At 28.9% G+C, this 25511-nt stretch overlaps 1 protein-coding gene across 3 annotated transcripts in view; it reads right to left on the bottom strand.

The window, feature by feature from the left end:
• Positions 1–25511, bottom strand: part of LOC105231797 (protein similar) — a 167510-nt gene that overhangs the window by 9613 nt on the left and 132386 nt on the right. For 2 of the 3 annotated variants that reach the window (XM_049450419.1, XM_049450418.1), the window contains exon 11: positions 18569–19371. In XM_049450419.1, coding sequence (XP_049306376.1) covers positions 18569–19371 — 803 coding nt within the window. Of the gene's footprint in view, positions 1–14343; positions 16487–16583; positions 19372–25511 lie in introns of those variants that run through there. The other variant, XR_007422018.1, reaches the window with a different exon arrangement.

Raw genomic sequence — 25511 nt, 5'->3', positions numbered from 1 at the left:
GGAAAACTATCGTCATCTAAATTGCAAAAAAACATAGTATCACTTTTCATAAGTTGACAGGCGAAGGAAATATGATGTAATAGAAAAAACTCATATTGAAACAAATTTAGAGTTTTGGTTATAAAATGGTTATACATATATTGGTTATATCTGACAGCGGAAGCTGAACATTTTATGCTACATACATAGTATATGTAACATAATGTAGTGAATCGTAAGCAATAAAAAACTCAATTTCGATTTTTTGATGATACGTTTCAAAATGGTTCAAAACTAAATTAATTTCGTTAAATTTTTTGAAGAAACTAATGTGGAAAGGAAAGATAAAGAAAAGGACTAATAAATCGGTAAACGAAGGCAAATTAATTAGGGATCGTTAAAAACATCAAAAAGGTATGAAAATGAAAGTTGTAAAAAAAAGCTGTGAATTCTATAATATAATAATATATATAATAATTATAAAAAAAAATTATGAAACTTTTTAATAAACAAATATATAAAATTTGCAAAGACAAATAGGATAAATATAAATAAACAATAATATTAAAAAAAAAAATTAAAAATAAAATACAATATTATTACGTAAGCTGCTATATACATATATCTCTGGCGTACGCAACACTAAGTGTTGCCAGGCGTAATCACTCAGAACGTTTTGTCATTTAATCGTGAATTGTTTTATTTACAGGGAATTAAAAAATTCATCTCGGCCAAAAAATGGAATTAACTCGTGAACATTTTCGTGCGATCATTTTTCACAAATTTCGACGTGGATTATCACGACAAGAGTGCATCGATGAACTAAAATCTTTGTATGGCTATGAAGCACCATCCTATAGCACTGTGAAAAACTGGTACAACGAATTCAATCGTGGCCGACGCTCGCTCAAAGACGAATTCCGTGAAGGTCGTCCAAAAACAGCCGTTGTGCCAGAAAACATCGATGCCGTATGTGAACTGATAATGCAAGACCGTCATGTAACATACCTTCAGATAGAGGCATGCCTATGCATTTCTCCCACCAGCATACATTCGATATTGCATGAACACCTGGCGTAAAAATTTGATAATCGCTCAAAAAAAGGCTCGTGTGGATTGGTGTAAGGAAATGTTGAAAAAACACGATCGCGGTGCATCAAAAGACGTTTATAAGATCGTCACAGGTGACGAATCATGGATCTATGCGTATGAGCCCGAAACAAGACAGCAATCGACCGTGTGGGTCTTCCAAGACGAGCCAAATCCAACGAAAGTTGTTCGTGGAAGAAGCACTTCGAAGCAAATGGTCGCCTGTTTCTTCGGCAAAACTGGTCATGTGGCGACTGTTCCGCTTGAGCAACGTAGCACGGTCAATTCTGAGTGGTACACCACCATTTGCTTGCCTGAAGTCTTCGGAGAAATTCGAAAAACGAACAAGAGAAGACGAATCATTGTGCACCATGACAATGCGAGCTCTCACACATCGGCTCAAACCAGCGCCTTTTTGACCGGCCAAAACGTCGAATTGATGGGTCATCCGCCGTACAGCCCTGACTTGGCACCCAATGACTTCTTTTTATTCCCACACATCAAGAAAATAATGCGTGGTCAACGATTTTCGTCGCCAGAAGATGCTGTTGAAGAATTCAAAAACCATGTTTTGGAGGTGTCTCAATCGGAGTGGAAAAAGTGCTTCGAAAATTGGTTTGAGCGCATGCAAAAGTGTATAAATCTTGATGGAGAATATTTTGAAAAACAATAAAACCATTTTCGTTGATAAATATTCCTATTTTCATTATTAGGCCAGAAATATACATATATAGCAGCCCTCGTATAAAAATTTTTATTAAAAAAAGTTTTAAAATATTTTATAAACAAAAATTATGAAACTTTTTAATGAAAAAAATATATAACATTTTTTAAGACCAATTATCGAAGACTAATAAGGTGTATTATTAATAAAAAATAAATAAAAAAAATTGTTAAATCTTTGTAAATAAAAAAATATGCATATAAAATATATATTTGAAAAAAAAACATTTTAAGCGCAGCATTTCGTTCTTCCTGTAATTACAACGAAAATCCAGCAAAGTTTCAATACACTCAATGATCATTCTCTATGGTGAATATTTTTCCTCAACACTTCAGAAGTGTTGCCGCTTGTTAAGTAGTGATGACAAAAACAATTGGCATATATAGAAAGAAATTTATATTTATTTGCAATTCTCAAATTTTGTAAAAAAAATTAAAATATTACCATGTCTTGTTTCTCAGCTAAACCCCAAAGCAACCTACCATACATATGTGTCGACATGGCGTATGAGCAACATTAAAAAATCGGACAGCAGAAGTATTACTACTCAAACAGCTATGTAAATGGCACAAGAAAAAAAAAACATAAAAGGAGTCAAAATTGTTGCCAGGCTCTCAATTAGGAAGCAATAAAAATTGCAGAAATTGAATTTACTCCAAATTTTAGACAGTATGTATGTATGACTATTGCGTTTATTATTATTATAGCTTCAACAAGGTATTTTAAGTTGGAAAAAATACATAAAAAGATAAAAAAAAAAAAACGTCAAAATTGTTGTCTGACTCCTTTACTCCAAATTTTAGACAATATGACTATTGCTTTTGCGCATTGAGTTTATTATTATAATACCCTGAGCAGGTTATTTTAAGTTTGTCGCGAAGTTTGCAACACCGAGAAAGAAGCAACGGGTAGTATACTCGTATATACATACTACAAATACTATGTATATAAATAATCAGTTGATGAACTGAGCGCTATAAGGTTAACTGTTCTGCAAACTGAACGATTAAAATCCAGATCTTATATGGTAAACTTTTTTATTTCACAAGATATTTTCACGAAAGCGCTACATTTTTCCAATAAATTGAAAATAATATTTTATGAAAAATATACATATATTTCTATTACTTATCGACGCAAAGATGACCGTGAATAGAAAATATGTTTATTTTTTACGAAAAAGCTGCAATGTCGTCTCCACAGCTACTAAGTATAATCAACGTGCTACTCAATGATAACTCAAGACCATTGTATATTTCGAAATAAAACACATTTTATTCGTTATCTGCAGCATACTTTTTACTTCAATACTTCATTACACAATCTTACGTTTTCCAAACGATCGATAATCGATTCTAATATTTTCTATCATTTTATTTTATTTCATTATGATTACTTATTACTTTTTATAAGTATACTTATAGTAAAATACCGTTAGTGTGTGTATTATGAGTTCTTCATACCATACATATATATTATATTGTGTATAATAATATTGCATTCAAGTATGTATGTAAGTTAGTATGTATTTGATGAAAGCATTGCTAATACAACAACATACAAATACAAATAGTCGATAAATAGTAAGAGGAATAATAATAGGTATTTAGCTATATTTTTTTCTCGTATTCATTTATATATTACATAGATTTAAATATACTGTGAATTTCACCTGATTCGAAAACCTTTTTTGACTGTTTAAAATTGATACACACATATGTATGTATTTATGTACTTATATAACAGATGATGACGGTTTTGAGGTAAAAAATGCTTTAAAGTACGCTATTGTTCATGAGGTAGACTATGTCCTTGTTCACTCTGTAAATTTGTAACTATGCCTATTTTCATACAACAAAAACATTTTTGGTTATTTTCGCCAAGTCAGCAGTGTGCACAAACATACATACACCTACACACATATGTACGTATGAACGCGTGTCTGTACGTCGCACTTCAAAAGCTAAAAGCTAAAAGTTTCCAGCAATTTTCAACACAAATTACTATAATCAGCTCACGACGTTGACAACTTGACAAATTTGCCGCTACCAGTTAGTGCTTTTTAATTTCACGCCCACAAAGTTACCACGGGAGCATAAGCGGAAGTTGTGTAACCTCAATTTCGCTGAGTGTTGCGTTTGTTATTTTGTGATATCATTAATTGTCCTCAACCTCGCTATTAATAATAGAGTTCTGTTGCTTTAAATTTAACTATTATAAAATGAAGTTAAGCCGAGTTTCACCTTGGCTTGGGTATTTAATGAGAGCACATATACATATGTATACGCTTTTTTGCTGTGAAATGCAGTTTGAAGTATGGTATTGTTTTTCTGATTTTACTATGGTTAGAATATGAGGCCGTAACCTACTGGGGGTCACGCACTCAGCATAGCAGGCTTTAATCAATTCCCAATCATAATTTTTTTTCAGAGAGTTCAAGTGGAAAATTAAAAAAAAAGTACGTTAGAAAAAACTTTTGATGAAACGAACAAACTGGTATAAAACATGTAAACTGGTATAAATTAATGGAGCCATTCACCTAAAATTGTAGATTGAAGAATTGAATCGACGGAAACAGTAGATTGGTGAATCAAACAAACTGGTATAAATCATATAAACTGGTATAAAACAAAATATCGATTCGTCTAAAATCGTAGATTGAAGAATCGAAAAATAATAGATTCGGCAGAAACTGTAGATTGGTGAATCGAACAAACTGGTATAAATCCTACAAACTGGTATAAAAGGAAAAATCGATTTACCTAAAATTAGACATTGAAGAAGAGAAAAGTGGCATAAATTATATAAACTGGTATAAATTATATAAACTGGTATATACATAAACTGGTATAATGGTTATAAAAACTTATATAATCCAATACACATTTTCCCAAAGTTATTTAATAGGGTATTCAAATACCCTTAAGCATTAAATTTTGTCACATTTTTGTTGCCTTCCCCAAGCCAAATATTGACAAGAAAACAATAAAATATTTTAAAAATTAATAAAAAAGAAACAAGTCAATTAAGAATAATTTCTTAAAATTTTGCAACACATTTTTTATCAAATTATAAACCATTCTCATTCCAGTTCTAAGTAGGGTGGCTCCACTGTACATAACAAGAAATTCTGCGTACTCATGCTGTTCGTTGTACTAACGCTCGAAGTTAATGAAGACATTTTGTCAAACTTGTTGCATGCAACATACACAGCCACTATACTTAAAGCAAACACAATGTAAGGCGGCAGAGGCTGGACATGTAGCAATAAAGACCTTACAACCAACAGTCGCCACCTGCAAGACGCTTAAAAAATAAGGCAAAAAAGAACGGCAGTGCGATGGTAGCACGAGGAAGGCGTAGCCAAAAGGCGTATAATAATATAATTGACGACATTGGCTAGAGAAATGATATGCTTTATCACAACATGCACACTCACACTAATGCTGCGACAGCATACGCTGCTGTCAGCACTTGCTTGCTAGATGCCACATGTACACCAACCCGAATTTGGAAACCTAAAATTCTTGAACAGCACAACAAAATAACGATTTTTGTGTGTGTGTGCCAGGAAATGTGCGGCATCTTCTCGTTTTTCAAAGTGTTCATTAATCATTTCTTTGCTTGAAGTTACTCGCCACTAAAAATCATTGCTACCCGCCGCTCACCGCGCCACATTTGTATTGGTGGCATCAAATTCGGCGAGTTCAAGTGTCGACAGCTGCTGTGCTTGGCAAAGCAGGCTCCTACCATACCGCCCCGCACTTTGTTATTGTTTTCGTGCGCCCGCTCTCTCTCGCCCGCAGCCCTAATTTCTTGCGTATTGTCATCATTTATCAAAATTCGTGCACCCTTTAACGTGTCAAGTGCGAGTTAAATGAGTGCAACTCTATAAAATCATTTTCTGCACACGCTCTGCTCCTCATGAAATAAGCAAATCAGCTGTTGAGACACTTTGCGGTACATATGTGCGTTTTGTTTTTGTATTTCTGCGCACACTGTGACAATTTCTAATATTTGTTTTTCGTATATGTTAGTATAATCATTTGTGTTGTAATATGTATCTTCGCGCGTTAGGTAAAAAATCTTTTGAGGTATATTATATTTTTTATTATAATTTTATTATTGTATATACTTTTCTTACTATATATATAAGTGGTTGCATGTCGGCGTTACGAAAATACGAATTGTAGATATGTGCTTTTGCATGGTTTTCCATTAATTATTGCATATTTCGACGCAAATATGTATGTATATATGTATATAAACAAGGTATTTATTTAGTTTTGCTAAAAAAAAATATGTTTTATGCGAAAATACAACAACTTTTGCTGCTTTTGTTCTACATTTTCGCAAAAGACTATATTAAAAATGTGCAACACTCACACATACATGGCTAGTTTGCTTCGAAAGCAGCCAACTTCATTGAGTTTCATTTGCTTATATCGTCACTTAAAATTCAAAATAACGTAACATCACTTTTCATAAATTTACAGGCCAAGGAAAAACGATATAATACAAATCACTTAAATTGAAACAAAATTTGGGTTTTCGTTATAAAGTGGTTATGTATTGGTTATAAAATGGATATATATCGGTTATATATAGGTTATTAAATGGATATATATCGGTTATATATTGGTTATAGCTGAGCGCGGATGTTTAAATTTCACCACATTACATATATAATATGATGTAATGAATCGTAAGCAATAAAATACTTCATTTCGATTTTTTTTGATGATACGTTGTTTTGCATTTCAGGTGACGATATGCTTGTAGATGTGTGTACTGTAAAAAACCGCTTGCAAATACTGTCTATTATATAAATGTTACCACGTATTTTTATAAGTTGTTGTTGTATATCTGCTACTATGTTTGGCTAATTTTTACATTTTAGGCTAGACTTTACGCTATAAAAAAAAGAAAATAAAAAAAATTATTTTACTAAAAATTCCTTCACAACATCGATGACAACGTCAATGATGCAGCCGATTTTACTATTTCACTAAAAGTGCTTATTCACGCATAAGTCTAATTATATTTAATAATTTATAATTATTTATTTTTTTTTTGTAATTTTAAAATTTTTTTATATAAATATTTCGACATCGAGAATATTGAAGCTAGTTTTTTTTTTCATTTAATGTATTAATCTAAATATATTTATATGCATGTACATATGTATGTTTGTATGAGCGTGCGTATGATAGGAGGTAGGTGAAAATACTCAAGACATTTTTTACTGGACAAGTTGGGTCATAGGCCTGCTAGCAGCAATACTACTACAGCGCCAGCCAAATCGAAACGAATTCTTATTTTACAAAGCATTTATCTATATGTTGAGGTCAGTATGTATGTATGTACATTTGAGTTAACCCACCCGTCCGTTATGTGCATGAGTCATTTATGAGGTATGTCATTGTATATTGAACTGTTGTTGCTTTTTTCATTTTTTGTAAAAGAAACAAATTTACACACTATATACTTAACTAACAACCTTCAGTTTATTGGTTGAGTCAATTAATTTATTTTATACTTTCTCACTGCTCTGCATGTTTTCGTTTTTCAATAAAAGTTATTTTTATGTGCTAATTATGCGCTAATTGATTTTGAAATGTCATATTTGCTTATATACGGTAAATATATATTTATATATATACATATTTTTTTGCTTTTACATTATGCTAGTTTTCTGCTGGATTTTCGTCTTATATGTAAATTTGACATTTAGGAATATTATTATTCTATTTTAAAGCCACATCGATAATTTACTGTTATGCTAAATATTGACTACACGTTAAGAATTCTATTGTTATTGTAGTTTTTATATAAGTATTTTATTCTAATGTTCCTAGTGTTCATGTATACAGATAATGCGCCTAAATTTATGCTACGATTACTTAGCTGCTAATTCATTCTTTTATTTTGCACCACTATTTTATTTAGTAATTTTATTTTACTACTTGCTCTTCGTTTAGGACGTTTGCACCAACGATTTTAGCAACATGCCACACAGTCAACGACTGATTTTCTTTCTAACTACTGATTAGTATTTCTTAATATGGTAGTCGTTCCGTATGAGTCTCTCATTGCCAATCTTGCTTTCTCACTAATCAAATTCCTACAAAGTATGGATTATGGTTTCGTATAATTGTATTAATTTTTTATATATATTTTATAGTCTAGATTCAGTGGTGTTTGGTTGCCTTAATACACGGATAATTATACGTGTAATTAATATATATGAAAGTGAGGTTAGGATTTTTCTCTGAATATCTTATTACTGACTTTACGATGTATATCAGTGATAACAATTAAATAAATCAAGGGATGTATCTACTCGTTTCTAATATAATTAAGTTTCAATATTATTGATGTAAAACAGATAAAAATTAATATTTAAAAAATATATGTAGAACTTTTTGAAGAAAAAAAATTATAAAATAAAATTTTTATGAGAAAAAAATTAATTGCTTTGAATTTTTCATAAAAATTTTTAAGGAAAAAATTAATATTATTAAGGGAAAAATTATAAAAAATTTTAAAGAAAAAAATATATTATAAAGTTTTTTAATAAAAATAAAATTACACAAATTTTGTATCAAAAAATATAAAATGTTATAAAAAATATATAAAATTTTTTAATAACTAAAGCTCCCAAAAATAAACTACTTGAAATTTTTTACAAAAACTTTTAATAAAGAAAAATAATATTTTTTAGCAATAAAAATTATAAAAGATTTTAAAGAAAAAAATTATTATAAAATATTTTAATGAAAAAAATTATACAAATTTATAAAAAGGTAAAAAAAAATTATGAAAAATATAAAATTTTAAATTTTTATAAAAATATATAAAAAAAAAATTAATTACTTGAAATTAAAAAAATATGTATTTATTAACGAAAACAATTATAAATTTTTTTATAAAAATATATACATTTTTTTATAAATTAAGAATAATTTATAAAACGTAATTAAAAATAATTTATAAAAAAAAAAATTATTTTTTAATTTTAATTAATTAATAATTTATAAAAAAATGTTAATTTTTTTCTGAAAAAAAAGTCTAAAAAAATTAGTTGCTTGAATTTTTATTTATAAAATTTTTGAATGCAATAAAAATATAATATTTTTTAAGGAAAAAAAAATTACACAAACTAGTGATTATAAAATTTTTAACCAAAAAAATAAAAAAAAAACTTTATAACATTTTTTAATGAAATAAAATTTCAAAAGTAAATTACTCGAAATTTTCAATAAAAATTTTTAATGAAAAAAAAACAAATTTTCAATAAAAATTTTGAATGAAAAAAAATTCAAAAAATTAATTACTTGAAAGTTTTTTAATTTTAATTAATCTATTTTATATTATAATCTATATGAATTTTTAATTATATAATTCAAATCAGAAAAACAAATTAATTAGGAACATCCCAATGAAACAAAGAAATAAAGTTTTTTAATGAAAAAACAATAATATTTTTAAGGAAAACAATTAGTTTAACATTTTTTAACGAAAAAAAATTAGAAAATTTTTAATAAAAAAATAATTATAGAGAAATTAAAAAAAATATAAAAAAATTTAATAAAAAAATTTTTAATAAAAAAAATCAAAAAAATTATTCACTTGAATTTTTTTAGTTTAAATTGATCTATTTTCAATTTTTATTATCTAACACAAATCAGAAAAAAAAATTAAGAACACCCTATCATAGCTGGTACATCATTATGCTCCGCTTTCATTAATTCGTTTTTATTACTTTTTGCATCTTTTAAGTTCGCTATTTAATTTTTTTTTTACTTTTGTTTTTTGCGTTTTATTGCGCGCAGTCTTTTTTTTAACACTTAACTACAATTTTACCAAAACTTTACACAAATACAAGCTTTAATATACGTACACACACACACTTATGCAAGTGCATTTCGCTCTATAATATTCTAGTTCATCTACAATTAGGACTAGGATTGCTTTTCAAATACCATGAACTGCTTGATTTAATACTCGTAAAGTCGTTTTAGATCTAATACTGTGTATTAATATGTAGATTGCCAAAGCAATTATTAAATCTTTAAATTGAAAAAAAGGGTAAAAAAAATAAATTATTTGAAAAAAATAAATTTAAAAAAATTTCTTAAATTATTTGAACAATTTTTTAAATTTTTCGAAAAAACATTTGAAAAAAATTGAATTATTTCAAAAAAAATTTAAAAAAAAAGATGCTTGATTTATTTGAATAATTTTTTAAATTTTTCGAAAAAATTTTTTTTTAAATTTTTCGAAAAAACATTTGAAAAAAATTTAGTTATTCAAAAAAAAAAATTTTTTAAATTCTTGTATTATTTGAATAATTTTTGAAATTTTTCGAAAAAAAAATATTTTTCATTAATTTTTAAAATTTAATTAGAAAAAATAAACATATTCCCATTCGAATCACAAAATAAAAATGTTATGTGATTATTTTATTTATTTATCTTTTTGGTTTTATGGCTATATGAACATTCAAACCGAAAATAAACAAAAAATTAAATTTAACTGAGCATGAACTGCTATAATAGCAACATGCTCCAAACCAATGAGTGATATTAGTTGTGCTGCTATAACAACAATAACTTAAAGCAAACTTTGTAATCGAAATAATTTCAATTATTAGAAAAATATTTAATAATACTTTGACTTGAGCTAATCTACAGCTTTGTAGGTATGTAAATTGATCTAACCATTGCCACTTCATTTTCTTGTTCTTAAATTACAGTTACAGCTTATGACTAAGGTAATTCGACTACAGTTATAATATATAATTTACTATATACCATATGTATGTACGTATGCGTATATATATATTATATGAATTAATTACTTATCCGTATGACAATTTTTACTATTTTCCACATACAATTACGTAAGTATTGTAGCTATATTGGTTGTTGTTGTTTTATAAATATTGTAAATGCAATGCTGGAGGTAGATATGCCCTTAACTGAAAATGTGTTTCGATTATTTCACTTATTGAGGTAGTATTGATTCTTCGTTACCCTGTTGTCACACGTAAGTATGTATGAATGTTGCACGATTCTGTGTGTGTATTTATTGATTTCACTGATGAGTTCCGTAACGAAAATGTGTCATAGAAATGAAAGGCTGAATAACATAAGCTCAACACAAAAAAAGTCGATAGACTCTTCAAAAAAGACATACAAAAAAAGATCATAAATTGTTACTAAAAGTCAGCAGGCATAAAAAGCGAAAGCAAATAAGCTATAACTAAAGTTGCACAACAATGCTTACTCATCGCGAACACACGCACATAACTACGCCTACATTGATTGTCGCACATTTATTTGTTTCTATTTCACAATATTACAAGGCTCATCAAAGCGCGTCAAGGATGAGTGTGCGGCTCGAGGCCAGTAAAGCCTATTCAAATTCGAAAACCATACAAACACCTCCCACACACGCACACACTTAAAGGCATTCGTGTGAACTTTTATGTATGTATATGAGTGTGTGCGTGCTTGCCGAGCGGATTAGGCTACGCAAGCTGTGGGGTAGACTGACAGTTGAAGCTCGGAAAGCCAGACAGGCAAACAAGCCAAGAGACTTCATGGCAGACGAGAAGGTAGACAAGTAGGCGGTGTTACACACACATATATAAGTATAACGAAGCCGTAGAAATATGTTTGTAAGCATAAATGTATGCATACACGCAAGTGAGTGAGCCACATTGTCTCTAGTGTAGTAAATATAGCAGCGGAAGCGAAGCAGGAAACAAAATCACAGCGTGAGACAGTCGAAAAAATCCAAATTATATGTATATACAGATATATAGATATGTATGTATATATAATACACATATAGTAAAACAAAGTATGTCAGCGCGGTAGTTTGTTGGAGTAAATGACAAGCTAGGCTGTTACACGTCAAGTTATTAAGCAGTGGGACATGGCGTATGAGCAATCACAAGGCAGCCCAATAAAATGTGGAATACACATGTATATATTATATGTACGCGTGTGTACATGTGAAGGATTAGTGGTAGGCACTGACTTTTTTACGAAAAACGCTTAACACAAAATCAATATTTTGGGTGTGAAGGATATATAGCAAGCAGATACTATGTAGATACATACATATGTCAGAAAGTGAAAGTGAAGAGCAAGGCATAGCAATGTAATTGCTCAACAATATTAGAAAAAAAAATATTTTTTTGTTTTTCGGTACACACATGATATTATACATACATATTTGTGTACATGTGAACATTTGTTTGCGAACTCTTTGCAACAGTTCTTGGTGAACTACAAGATATGGCTACTTTCTGTGGAAAAATTCCGCACGAAAATGCTACAAAAATGCGCACAGGCCAATCTAGTGCCACTAGTGCCTTTGAAGTAGCAAAGGAGCGCACAATTGATATACAAATGTATGCCATACGTAGAAGAGCTCGTCTATAAGACTATATAGCGAGTCGAGGTTAACTTGCTGTTGCCTACATTTAGGCGCATGTAGGCAATAAAGCAATCAACGTTGATACGCAGATGTGTGTGTAATATGGCATAGCTTTTACTCTTGTAACTAAGTATATGAATCCACATTAAATATTAAAGAGAATGTCCTTACTTGACTTGCTTGGAAATTGGTTTTAAATTTTAATCGAATTAATATGGCGATTTTGAAAATTCACTTGACTTTGAATGAAGTGGCTGACAGAAGTACTTTTACTATATTATACTTTACTATTTTACTATAACAAAAATAGAATGCGTAATTAAGTTTTTTTCTTAATAGGCATTGTTAAATACCATAGCAATTATTTGCAGATGTATAGCTTGTGTGTAGCTTCACATAAGGAAATCAAGTAAGATATACAAATATAGTAATCAATTAGTAGTTACTCAGAATATATACAAGTATATGTCTAGAATATATATAGAAAATTAAATTATACGCTGTATGGACATACATATGTATGTACATAACACTATACATAATAACACTCGCTAGTCGGTTACTGAGCGGCATTTTTCCTTTGTACAAATGAAATAATCATAAAAACCTAAGCATCATTGGTATTGACAAATATTGAGAAACACTATATGTACAAAGATATGCATATACAAGCAAGTATGTAATGCCACAATAAAAAATTTATGGGCAATAACTGTAATTAAACGCGTAGCACGCAAGTTTACTAAAGGAAATAGTGCACAAAGCTAAGACAAATTATACATTGAAAGGTATACAGTATACCAGCGTTTGAGTAAATTTCAAAAATAGACTCAATAACGAAGCGTTTGGTGAGGTCAGTGGGTTGATAATAATAAAAACTATATATGAACATGGCGTAAGAGCCTTGAAAACGGTAAAGAAGAAAATTTTCAAATATACACAAGACACGTGGCTAAAGGAACGAATATTATAATAAAAAAATACAAGAAAAAGCTGTTATCTTCGACTGCATAAGAGCTATATATTTATATACCCTTCACAAGTGTATTTTTTATAGCAAAAAATGTTATAAAAATATCTTTATCTTGATTTTCAACGTTCAGTTTGCATGGCAGCTATATGTTATAGGAAACTGATCTGAAAAATATTGATCGGAACTTGTAGCTTTGACATAGAAAATGAGTTTTGCCAAATTTCGTGCAGATATCTTGTCAAATAAACAAGTTTTCCATGCAAGAACTAGTTTTTGAGCATTCAGTTTGTATGACAGCTATATGTTATAGTGATTCGATCTGAAAAATTTCTTTAGAGATTGTAACACTGCCCTGAAAAATGATCTCTGTCAAATTTCGTGAAGATATATTGTAAAATAAAAAGTTTCCCATATAAGAACTTGATTTTGAGCGTTCAGTTTGTATGGTAGTTATACGTTATAGTAGTTCGATCTGAAAAAAAAGTTGTTCGCAGGTTCTTGCATTCTCTAGAAACATAATCTATGCTGACAGCGTGCAGATATATCATCAAATAAAAAAGGTTTGCATACAAGTACCACATTTTCAGCAGTCAGTTTGTATGGCAGCTATATGTTATAGTGGCCCGCTATCGGCAGTTTCGACAAATGAGCAGCTGCTTGGCGAGAAAAATGCGTGTGCAAAATTTCAGATCGATATCTCAATAACCGTGGGGGTAATTGTTCGATGTATAGGTAAATAAATAATATTTAAAGTTAGACGTGGCGTATGCGCAATCACAGGACAGCCTTATAAAATGTGGAATACATATGTGTATATAAAGTAAATAAATTTTAGAAATATATGGGCAATTATAATCAAATATGTTCATAAAAAATTATATATAAATAAATTTCAATATTTACTGTTATTTTCTGTGTGGTGAAAAAGTAAACGCTTATATTACATATAAAAATATACAAACATAAAAAGTAAAACTTTGCAATGCAAAAAAAAATGAAATAAAACCAACTTTGTTCAGCAATTTGCATTATGTTTTAGAAAAAATCTTATTTATTTTTTCATGTTGTTTAAACTTATTATTATCAATATTATTACTTTTTTTTTTATTGTTTATATATCGTCTGTCTGCGCTTTTGTAAACTAAAACTAAATTAAATCGAAAGCATAAGTGGTGTCTTATATAATATATGTATAATAGATAATTTAAAGGGAAAATATTGCTTAGCAACTAAAAAAGGAAAAAAAATAGTACAGTATGTGTGCATATGCATAAGAACTTCAAGTAGTTTGAGCGTATATTTAGACAAGACAATGTAGTAAAGATTATCAAAAATAAACTTAAAACTAAAGAACTTAACAACTTACAACTTATGTAACTAAGTAAATAAGTGGGTTTAAATGAATAAACAGCGTGTGTATGTAAAGATGCAAAGAGTTTTGAGTATGTGATGTCACCTGTTTTATATTTATAAAGCACGCTGAAGAGAGTGCGGCGCTAGTTTTGGCTAAATAATGATAAATATTACAATTTGTATGTAAATTGTGCATTTTTGAACATAAATAAATTTTTGAAAATTGCAAAAAAAAAAAAAAAAAATTAAAATATTTAGTTTTTTGCAATGGAGTTTGTTGAATATTTGGTAGTTTAATTGCTTACTGTTTTTAGTTTTGTAGTCTCATTTTTTATTGTTGAGTTTTGATTTTTTATTGTTTAGTTTTGTTGTTTCACTATTTTGTAATTTTTGTTTTGAAGTTTAATTTTTAAAAGTTTATTGTGTGGTTGCATTTTTTACTGTTCTTAGTTTCAATATTTTCTCGTTTTAGTTAATTTTTTTCTGTTTAAAGCTTCATGTTGTAGGTTGTTTTGTTGCTATTGCAGTTATTTTCTTTATTTTCCTTACTATTGTCACAACTATTACGATCTTTTTTACTATGCAACTGTGTCTGTCAACTATTAGTGGCTTTTAATAAACTAGCAAATTCAGTGATTTCGCTTATGCTTTTTATAACTATTCTAATTTATGCTGCCAAAGTCCGTTTAGCACCTTCCTTTTGCAAACAGTTAGTTTGTGCCGCCATCTCAGTCGTTCCAAACGTCTTACAGCTCGTTTTTACCGTTGACTTAACACATTACATTAATATTCTATTTCATTTGCTTAGTACTTCAAAGTTTTTTTTTCAAATTTCTTACGTAATTCCGCTATTCATAAGTAAAATTATGTTTTTTTTTATTTTTTGTTGTTCTTCTAATTTATCAAAGTCAACGCATTACTTGCTAATGCTTGTGTGGCTGTTACAAATTTTACTTTCGTTATTTTATTTCTTGTTGTTTTTGTACCATCAGCGCTCCAATTTTTTACATTTTTCTACTTTAAACACAATTTTTCGCTATATTTACCGCAATGTTCATCGACACCTAACTCTTTTACTATTTTAATATATTTTCGTATTGCTTCTAAAGTTACTAATATTTTGTTTATAGTCAACAGAATTATGGTCAAAAAAGGAAAACTGAAATAAAAGTACGAAAGCCTTATTTATGTGCACAAACTTAGAAAAGATGGCAACACGCATGGTCTTACTTTGCCTTTGGCGAAAACAAGGACTTAAAAACTACTTTGGTGGACACAAGAGCTTTATTTATGTTTTTTTTTGCAAATAATAAAAATAATTTCAAATTATAAATATCACGTGGTTATTCATTCGTTTCTAACCTCAAAAGTTCGTGTTTTCTTCCAAAACTTTTTCTGGGCTCATTCCTAACCTCAAAACCTAATTTCTAACACCAAACATTCTTTCTAAGTCTAAAAGCTCTTTCTAAGCCCAATAGTTCATCCTAAGCTCAAGAGCTCAATTTAACCTGAAAAACTCATATCTAACCTCAAGAGATGATTTCAAACCTCTAAAGCTTGTTTTAACTTAAAGAATCATTTTTGACACCAAAAGCTCATTCTAGGCTCAAAAGTTCATTCTAAGCTCAAGAGCATAATATACCCTCCAAAGTTCATATCTAACCTCAAGAGCTCATTTCGAACCTCAAAAGCTTTTTTCTAACCTTAAAGGCTCTTTTCTAACCTTAATAGTGCATTTCGAACCTTAAATCGCTTTTCAAACCTCAAAAACTCATTCTTAGCTCACTTCCAAAAGTTTATTCTAAGTTCAAATGCTCAATTTAGGCTTATTTCTAATTTCAAAAGTTCGTTTTAATCTCAAGTGCTCATTTCTAACTTCATGTATTCGCTTTAAACCTCAAGTGCTCATTTCTAACCTGAAAAGTTCATCTTAACCTCAAATTTCATTTTCTTATCTCAAGAGCTCATTTCTAACTTCAAGTTTCGTTTTAACCTCAACAGCTCATGTCTAACCTGAAAAGTTCATTTTAACCTCAAAAGCTCATTTCTCATCTCAAGCGCTCATTTTAGGCTGAAAACTCATTCTAAACTCAAAATTTAATTCTTAACCTCAAAAGCTAATATCTAACCTCAAAGGCTCACTTCTAACTCCAAAATTGCTTAATTAAACTTACAAATAAATATAAACTGCTTTATGTTGCACAGCTTTCTAGAAAAATCTTGAATTGTGCCAAACCAAATTTGCTTCTACTGTTTTGTGGCGCACCAAAAACAACAAAAAAGCTGTAAACTCATTGTGTACGTTAAATATCAAGCAAGTAGCAGTGTTTAATCACGCCCCTTTCACCACAAAAGTGTTATTGCTAAAATAATATTAAATAAATCCACGCATGAAAGGCTGGAAATAAGCGAAAAATACAACAAATTGACTTGCTAATGTTGGCTCTCTGTCTTCTGTATAGTATATGTATTTGTGCGTGTGCGTGCTGCTACACAAATAAAAGGAAAATTCTATCACAGTAGAAAATTAAAGTCGCTACAGTTTGTGCATAAACACGTCTATATAATTTAACCCTATTTAAAAATACATATGTATGTGTATGCGTGTGTGTGTGTGCATTTATGTTACATATGTAACTGAGTCAATGCGAACAAGCTATAGTACCATAATATTAGCTGCTTGTTTTTGTTTTTTGGTATGTGTGCGCTAGATTAGCTAACTGTACGGCATACTAACTCAAATTTCGAATTTAGTGAGTCTTATAAAGACAGCGTTACGCCTTCAATTTCAGCCCACAAACAGTGCGCAAAGGCATTTGACACTGGCGCTTCATTGCGTCTTCTATGCTGAGTTGCTGCAAATTATTGATTAATTTAATATTTTTACGTTTGTTTTCTTCTTCTTCTACGCATACAATAACCACTTATTACATGAACGCTCATTTTTGTTTTAGTCAAATAATTTTATATATTTTATTTTTTTAGCTGGCAATTTTTGCTTGCGCTTATTTCATTATGTATGTATATGTAACTAAATTATTTATTTACAGTGTCCGTTTTTAACAAATTTAACAACTTTAATTTTATCCTAAAAAAATTCTCCATTTTTGGTCAACTTAAAGCTGAATTAAAAATTAGTGTAAATAACAACAGCGGAGAATTGATTGCATCTTCTGATATATGGTTTTATATATAAAGTATATATATATATAGGTGTGTATATAAATACACATGTGTGTGTGTTTGTGTATGTTGGGTTACATACGTGTGTGTATTGCTATAACAAATCTCGTAGCGTCTGTTTCTCCACATTTCTCACGCTGCTTAGAGCTATTCGACTAGTGCTAAGGTTATAGTTTAAACTATTTAACTAGCTTACACTCATTAACGTAATTTTAAATCAATAATTTTATTGTAATAATATTTTAATTTGTTCTAGTACTAGTTATTAGATATAAAGAATATTTTTTTCTATAGTTTGCTGTATCTACAGTTTTCTTTTAGCATAACTTACGGCGTTACATCTAAAATTTTAACAAAAAATGTTTGCGTGCGTGTGTGTGTGTATACACACGTATTAATCATAAAATCGATCCATCTACAAAATTTATAAAACTAAATAAACCAATTTGCAACGTTTTAAAGTAAACTACGCGCTAATTGTGTCTGAAGACATTCCAGACACAAGCCTGTAACCGAATATTAGCGAAAAAGAATATCAATTTTCAATTTGGTTTTTGTAAATTGCTTTGTGTTTCCATGTACAACGGCAAATAAACGGTTGTGTTGGTTAGTTGATTAGGCAAATGTATTTTTAAAATACAGCTTTTTGTGCGCCAATGTGCGGCGCTGGAGTGGGCCAACGTTTGGCTGTCGCACGCCACAAGGCGCGTCAGCCAACAACGTCCCTGCCACCACGTCGCCACACATGCGTGCGCAATTTATGCCTTCGCTAGTTTTTTGGGCCGCATCGGCACCAGACAGTAGCCTGCACTTACATCGCAACCGCTAATTAGCAAATTCTTCAGCACTGAATTCGATTGTGGTTGTTGTTGCATGCCATTTGAGTTGGCTTTCAGGTCGGCGTTGGCGACCCAGCGAGACACGCCGCTGTTGGCTTTGCGCGCTTGCTGTTGTTGTTGCAGTTTTTGTTGTTGCTCCTTCAAGTGTTGCGGCTGCAGCGGCGATACCAGCTGTTGCAGCAGTTGTGGCACAGTTTGCATGTCCATGGCAGCGCTCTTCATGCGCTTGCTCTCCAGCTGTGCGCTGGGCATGGAGCTCACCAAGTGCCGTTTATGCGACTGTTGTTGTTGCTGTTGTTGGTGGTGTTGCTGTTGTTGCCTTTGTTGTTCGTGCTGCTGTTTAATGTCAATCATGCGCACCGGTGCAGTGCCGGCTGTGCCAAGCGCTGGTGTTATTGTTGTTGTTGCTTGGGCATTCAACAGCTTGATTGTTGTGATTTTATGACCGCCACGTTGCGCTGGCAACATTTCATCTTTTATTAGCATTTTATTGCTGACATTGAGTTGTTGTTGTTGTTGCTGCTGTTGCAACAAAATATTCTTAGTGTCTTGTATTGTTATCAATGGCACGGCATTCAAAATGATATTGTGCTGCTGCTGCTGCGGCGACGACAGATGCTGCTCCAGACGCAAGTGCGTTTTGCAATCGTCCAGCTTGTGTTGTTGTTGTTGCTGCTGAGTTGGTGAATTCAGTGATGTCACGGGCGAAGGCGATGCCGAAGATGAAGTGTCGCTGACATTGATTTGCAGCAACTCATTCCAGCAGTCAAGATTCCCAGCTATACGAAGTAGCGAAGGAAAGTGGAGCAAAAGGAAATTAGTAAAAGTTGAAATAAAAATTGCAAAATGTGATTTGGTCTTGCTGTAAACAGAAATGCGCGCGTTTTGGCGGAAATTCGTTGAGTTTTGAGGTTTTTAAATTAGAGAAACAGTTATATATTAATATAAATAATTAAATAACTATATTTTCTGACTATTTCATTTAAAATATTATTTATATAAAAAAAATAACAACGAACATTAAAAATTATAAAAATAATATTATATGTTAGGAGGCAAAATAATTTGAAATACCTTTAAATTTTGTATTATCATTTTTTATATGGAAAAAGTGTTAACAAAATATTAAAATATTAAATAATAAGAAAAAAAATTTAATGACGATATTTTATTAAAAAAAAATATTAAAAAATGTATAAGAAATTATGCATGTATGTATTGAAAGATTTATTTATGAAATAAAAATTAAAAAAAAAATTTACTAAAAAAAATTAATTAATATTAATAAATTAATTAATAATTATCACTAAACCCTTTTTATATGAAAAATAATTATTTCGAAAAATATATAATTAAAAGCTTAATACATATGTTAGAAAACAAAAGAATTTTTTATAAAAAAGAAATATTTAAAATTTAAATAATTAAAAAAAACCATATTCATAAAAAAAACATTATTATAAATGTTAAAAATAATGATTTTCGAAAAAAGATTTATAAACTAAATTAAGTATTACCCAAGAAACTAATTCAAAAAATTATTTTTACTAAACATATTTCATATGAAAAAAATTTTTAAAAAAATAAATATTTCAAAAAAAAAATAATTAAGTTTTTGGTACATAATTTCATATGAAAAGGGAATACAAATCAAAAGGGAATACAAAAATTCCAATACATGTATAGAATGTAAAAAAAAAATACTTTAGAAAACTTCACACCTTTTTTACATGAAAAACTGCAAGCAAATATATTTAAAAATTAAATATTCCAAAAAAATTAAATACGAACAGATTAAATTTTTAACACAAATTTTCATATGAATAACGTATTAAGAAATGTAACTAAAAATTTAATATTACGAAAAAAAAAATATTTTAGAAAAATTAAATTTTTATTATAAATATATTTGTTTTTAAAGTTAGTAAGAATACAATTTTAATTATGATTAATATTGTTAAAAAAAGAAAATCTTCTGCGATTTATAATACCAAAAGGTTTGTCACTAACTAACTAGTTAATATAATAATCAGAAAATGCAAAACAAAAATCGTACAAATATGCAAAATTGTTGCCACATGACGCTTAAAATTGCAAAATATCCTATATTTCAGTGAACTCACAGTGAAAAAATTGTCTCTAGGCCACTTGATTTATCCCGCTTTCACTTGGCAGCCGAACGGAATATAATGAAAAGTAATGACAATGTCCCTGACATTGGCAGTAAAACACGAATATTATACAATCGTGCAGAGAGGAAATGCCTAAAATACTTTTTCAAAGAAATCTATAAGGCATACATAAATACGTGTGTATATAATATATAGTACAAATGCTTGTACATCAAATATTCAATATAATGCTGAGCACCGAAAGTGAAAAGAAATAATGCGGTTGGTCAGTTTCGTCAATGCTAAATTGCAAAAATTCAATACATAGCGGAGAGTGACATTTTTTGTGCTTTTTGAGAGATTTTCAATTTAGAATAATCAATAATAATAGCAGTACTTTCTTATATAATTTAAAATTATTTTGTATGAAATATATATTGAGAACGATTATACCCAATTTTCGCCAACATTTAAGTTAAAATATTATTTCTTATTTATGTTTCTACACAAAAAATCCAAGAATATGAGTAATAATTAACATTAAAATTAAAAAAAAAACACACAAAGCAAATTTAACTTAATTAAAAAAATTATATCTAATTAAATTTAATTAATTTTTTTTTATTTAATTTTTTTTTATTTTGTTATACTTTAAAATTTTTTTATTTTTAATTCTTTAATTTTTTATATTTTTTTTTAATTTTTTTATTTTTTTTTACATTTTTTTATTTTTTTTTTAATTTTTTTATTTTTTTTTAATTTTTTATTTTTTTTCTTTTCTTATTTTTTTTTTATCTAATTTTTGTATTAATTTTTTATAATTTCTTTCAATAATATTGCTTTTGTTTTTGTTTTCATTTTTTTTTAATTTCTTTCAATAATATTAAATTTCATTTGTTTTTGTTTTTATTTAATATTTTCAATTTTTTATTTTAATACATATTTAATTTCTTTAATAACATTTTACATTTATTTTTTTATTGATTTTAATAATTTTTTTTTTAATTTCATATTTCTTGTTTGCAAAATTTCAAAACTACATTGCTCTAGTCAGTTTCAAAAGCAAATAAAAAATTATTTTTTTCTATGCTGATTTTCATTGTTTTATACTTCTAACTACATGCCTGGGCACGTGTGTACTATGATACTGTGGAAAATAGTCAAGAAACGCTCAAAAATCAATCAAGAGAATAAATAAAATGACAGTGGAGAGGCAGAAACACAAAATAAAGTTCAACAGGGCACTCAAGTAATAGTTATTGGAATTTATATAAGTACATTTACATACATATGTACATACATGCGTTCTTAACAAGTGTAAAACAAACAAGCATCAAAAATACAAGAAAAAATATATAAAATACACACATGCATGTAAATATGTACAACTGTGGCGGTTGCCGCTTTCAAGTGTGAAAATCGACTAGCACCATAATTTTGACTATTTAATGACCAATTAATGAATATTGCACTTTAGTGGCAAAATGAGACGGTGAATGGGAATTGGTGGCGCTACAAACGGCTTAATTACTTTTGGACCCTTGTCAATCAACAGCTGCCGACGAAGCATTTCATAAACAAAGCAATAACATTGTATGTGTATATGCATGTATGTATGTAGTTGTGTAGACAAACATATTTTAAGTTAATAATCATTTTGAAAATTGAATACGTAATCATCTTCATCAGAGCGTCCTCGCTGTTATTCAATTTGCATCGAATTGATTTCACGTCAGCAACAAATGATAACATAAACGAAGGGAGACACGCGCACATCCCACCATGAACTCGCAGACGAATTCAACTAAGTATATTTTTATTATTTAATATTTATGCGTCGGCACGTGTGTATATGTTTTTTTGTAAGAAAATTATAATAAAAAGGTCGAATTGTGAAAACACAACACATTGTTTTATGCGGAGTAAAGCGTAATATAGGGTGGTTCATTAAACAATTTTTCTTTTATTTTTTATGACACTGAACTAACGCTTCTAGAACTTTGATATTGTATTAATTTTATGCAACGTGAATGAAAAAGAAGGCCAAATCATACGAAATTATCGTTAAAAAATATAAAAAAAATTAGATTATAATTAAATTAAAATTAAATTTAAAAAAATTTAAAAAATATATATAAAAACTATGTATATAAAAAAATATTTACACATAAAATATAAAAGAAAACCAAAATATATATAAAAAAAACAAATACTAACAAAAAAAAATTTAAAAAAAAATTAATAAAAAGATAAAAAAAAATTAAAAAAATTAAAAAAGTTAAAAAATTTTAAGTTTTAAATTAAAAAACTTAAAAAAAAATTAAAAAAAATTAAATAATATTAAAAAAAAAAAATTAAAAAAAAATTTTTAAATTTAAAAACAGTTTTGTTTTAAATAAAAAAAAATGTGTTTTAAATTAAAAAAAAATGTGTTTTAAATTAAAAAAAAATGTGTTTTAAATTAAAAAAAAAGTGTGTTTTAAATTAAAAAAAAAAATTAAAAAAAAAATTGTTTTAAATGTAAAACACATTAAGAATAATTAAAAAAAAAAAACAATTAAAAAAGATTTAAAAAAGTGTTGCATAAAACAATTAAATTAAATACCAAATAAATATGCCGACGATACACCCTATACTTGCTGACTGGCGAATAAAAAAAATTCCACTACTATTTTAATGTTGCTCTTACATACATATTTTAAGAATTTGTAAATATACACAATATATTAATCATAGCAATTGGAAAGAAGCCTATACACATACACACAACAAAAATATATATTCGCCAAAAGAGCAACTATAAAGGCAGCCAAAACAAACGGCCGACAGAAAAAATTCCACAGAGATCGGCGACAATTAGCCTAGAAAAAAAACACACGCACACGAAATGAAATCGACACAACAACAATAAATATGCATATATGTACATATGTATATTAGAAGGGGTATGCATTGTTGCTGTATGCATGGAGTGTGCCAAAAAATACATACTTTTTTTTTAATTTTTTGGTATTGTTGTGTTGAAAAATATAAATTTAGAATAATAAAATTGAAGATATATTAATTATGTTTGTAAGACAATTTATCTTTTAGATTATAAAATAAGTTTATTTCAAGCTATTTAGAAGTGCTAGTTCAGACAGCACAAAATCAACAAACCTCATTTTTTTGTTAGGTTATTTTCGGGGAAAAATTAAAATTCAAAATGCAACTCTGTGTTCTCCACCGTTTGAGATAATTTTAAGTGGAAAAATCTGCCTCACTGAGAGACACTTTTTATCAGAGGTCCTTCTGGATATCGTCCGCGGAATCAAAGGCATCCAATAATTTTCGAACTAATGCACGGGTTATTATTGTACTAAATATTGCAAATCTACATTTAGGTATTAAAGAAAACATCTCTTCAAAAAAAATTACAAAAAACGCGTTTCTTTTACTTTCAGGTGCATGCAACCCCTTAAAAAATGCCAGCAAAAATCAGAAAGAGTACGAAGCAAATGACATTTTAACTCCCGAAACATAACAAAAAAATTTAAGCAATCATTTTATCATTGGAACATATTGTACGAATTCGATTTGTCAAAAAGTTAATTAAAAAAAAAAATTAAAATAAAAAAATTAAATTAAAAAACAATAAATAAAAAAAATTTCAAATTAATAAGTCGATTCCTTATTATCGTAATCGTACAAAAATAAATAACATCATTTTATAAGCAAGCAAAAACAGTGAAAGATAGTGGAAATGCAGTTGGTTACAAGCCGGTTAAGAAAACAAATTATCAGAAGCCCAAAAAAAAATTATAAGATCAAATGAGAACGGAAAATTATTTAATATGATAATAATAAACTAATTTATTTTATGGTAATTTTCCATTAGCTTTACATACAGATACTAATAAGTACATACATATATGTATGTGCATTCAGCAGGCTTTGCTTTGCTTTTGTTTTATTTTTTGCATTTGTATTTGCCTTCTAAGCTTTTATTTATTTTATTTGGTTTTTTTCGCACTTAATCACCGCAACCTTGGCATTGAATAAATATTTACACGGCAGGGGATTAAGATGCAAATGTACAAACACACATACATAAAATATGTGCAAATAAATGCAAAATAGAAGTGTTGCATAACTTTTGTATTTGAAAAACAGGCAGCTTAAACAGAGATATTGTACTATGCATATTAGGGTGTGTCAAAATAAAACTATTTTTTCGCTTGCTACTGTGAAAACTGAGTTGTTGGCTTTGTAGCGGCAGAATTCTGGCGAGTTGACAGTGCTTGGTCGGATAAAAATACGGGTCCGTTCCAGTTATGTAGACTCGGCTGGCGTGGGAACGGAAAAACTGCGCTCTTACATGCCACTTCTAAGAAAGTATCTCCAAGTATGTGACTCTTAATTGTAACGGTAATGTTCTCCGCTTTACAGTTTTCTACTTTTTCATTTTCATTATTATAAGATAGAAAAATTCAAATCTTGCTTCCAACTATCTGAAAAAATATCTCGTTTCAACGAGTTGGAAGTTGGATGCTCTACAAAATGACTTCTAAAGAGTTTTTCGTTAACTGAACCGTTTTCCATTAACCTAATCTTTTAAACAGATATATTAATGGTTAAAGTACTATGAATTTTATAACACAATGAACAAAACATAATTATACAACGGAAACCTCAAAGTTTTGTAGTAAATTTACCCCACCCTAATGCATAAAGTACAACTATGGACCTAAGCACAAAACAAAAAAGTTAAATACGTAAATAAATTAAATAAATATAATTAAAAACTTAAGAAAATATATATTTTTAGA

Source organism: Bactrocera dorsalis, chromosome 2, assembly GCF_023373825.1.
Source record: "Bactrocera dorsalis isolate Fly_Bdor chromosome 2, ASM2337382v1, whole genome shotgun sequence".
NCBI classification, from domain to species: domain Eukaryota; kingdom Metazoa; phylum Arthropoda; class Insecta; order Diptera; family Tephritidae; genus Bactrocera; species Bactrocera dorsalis.
This window is presented reverse-complemented; position numbering and strand designations above follow the sequence as displayed.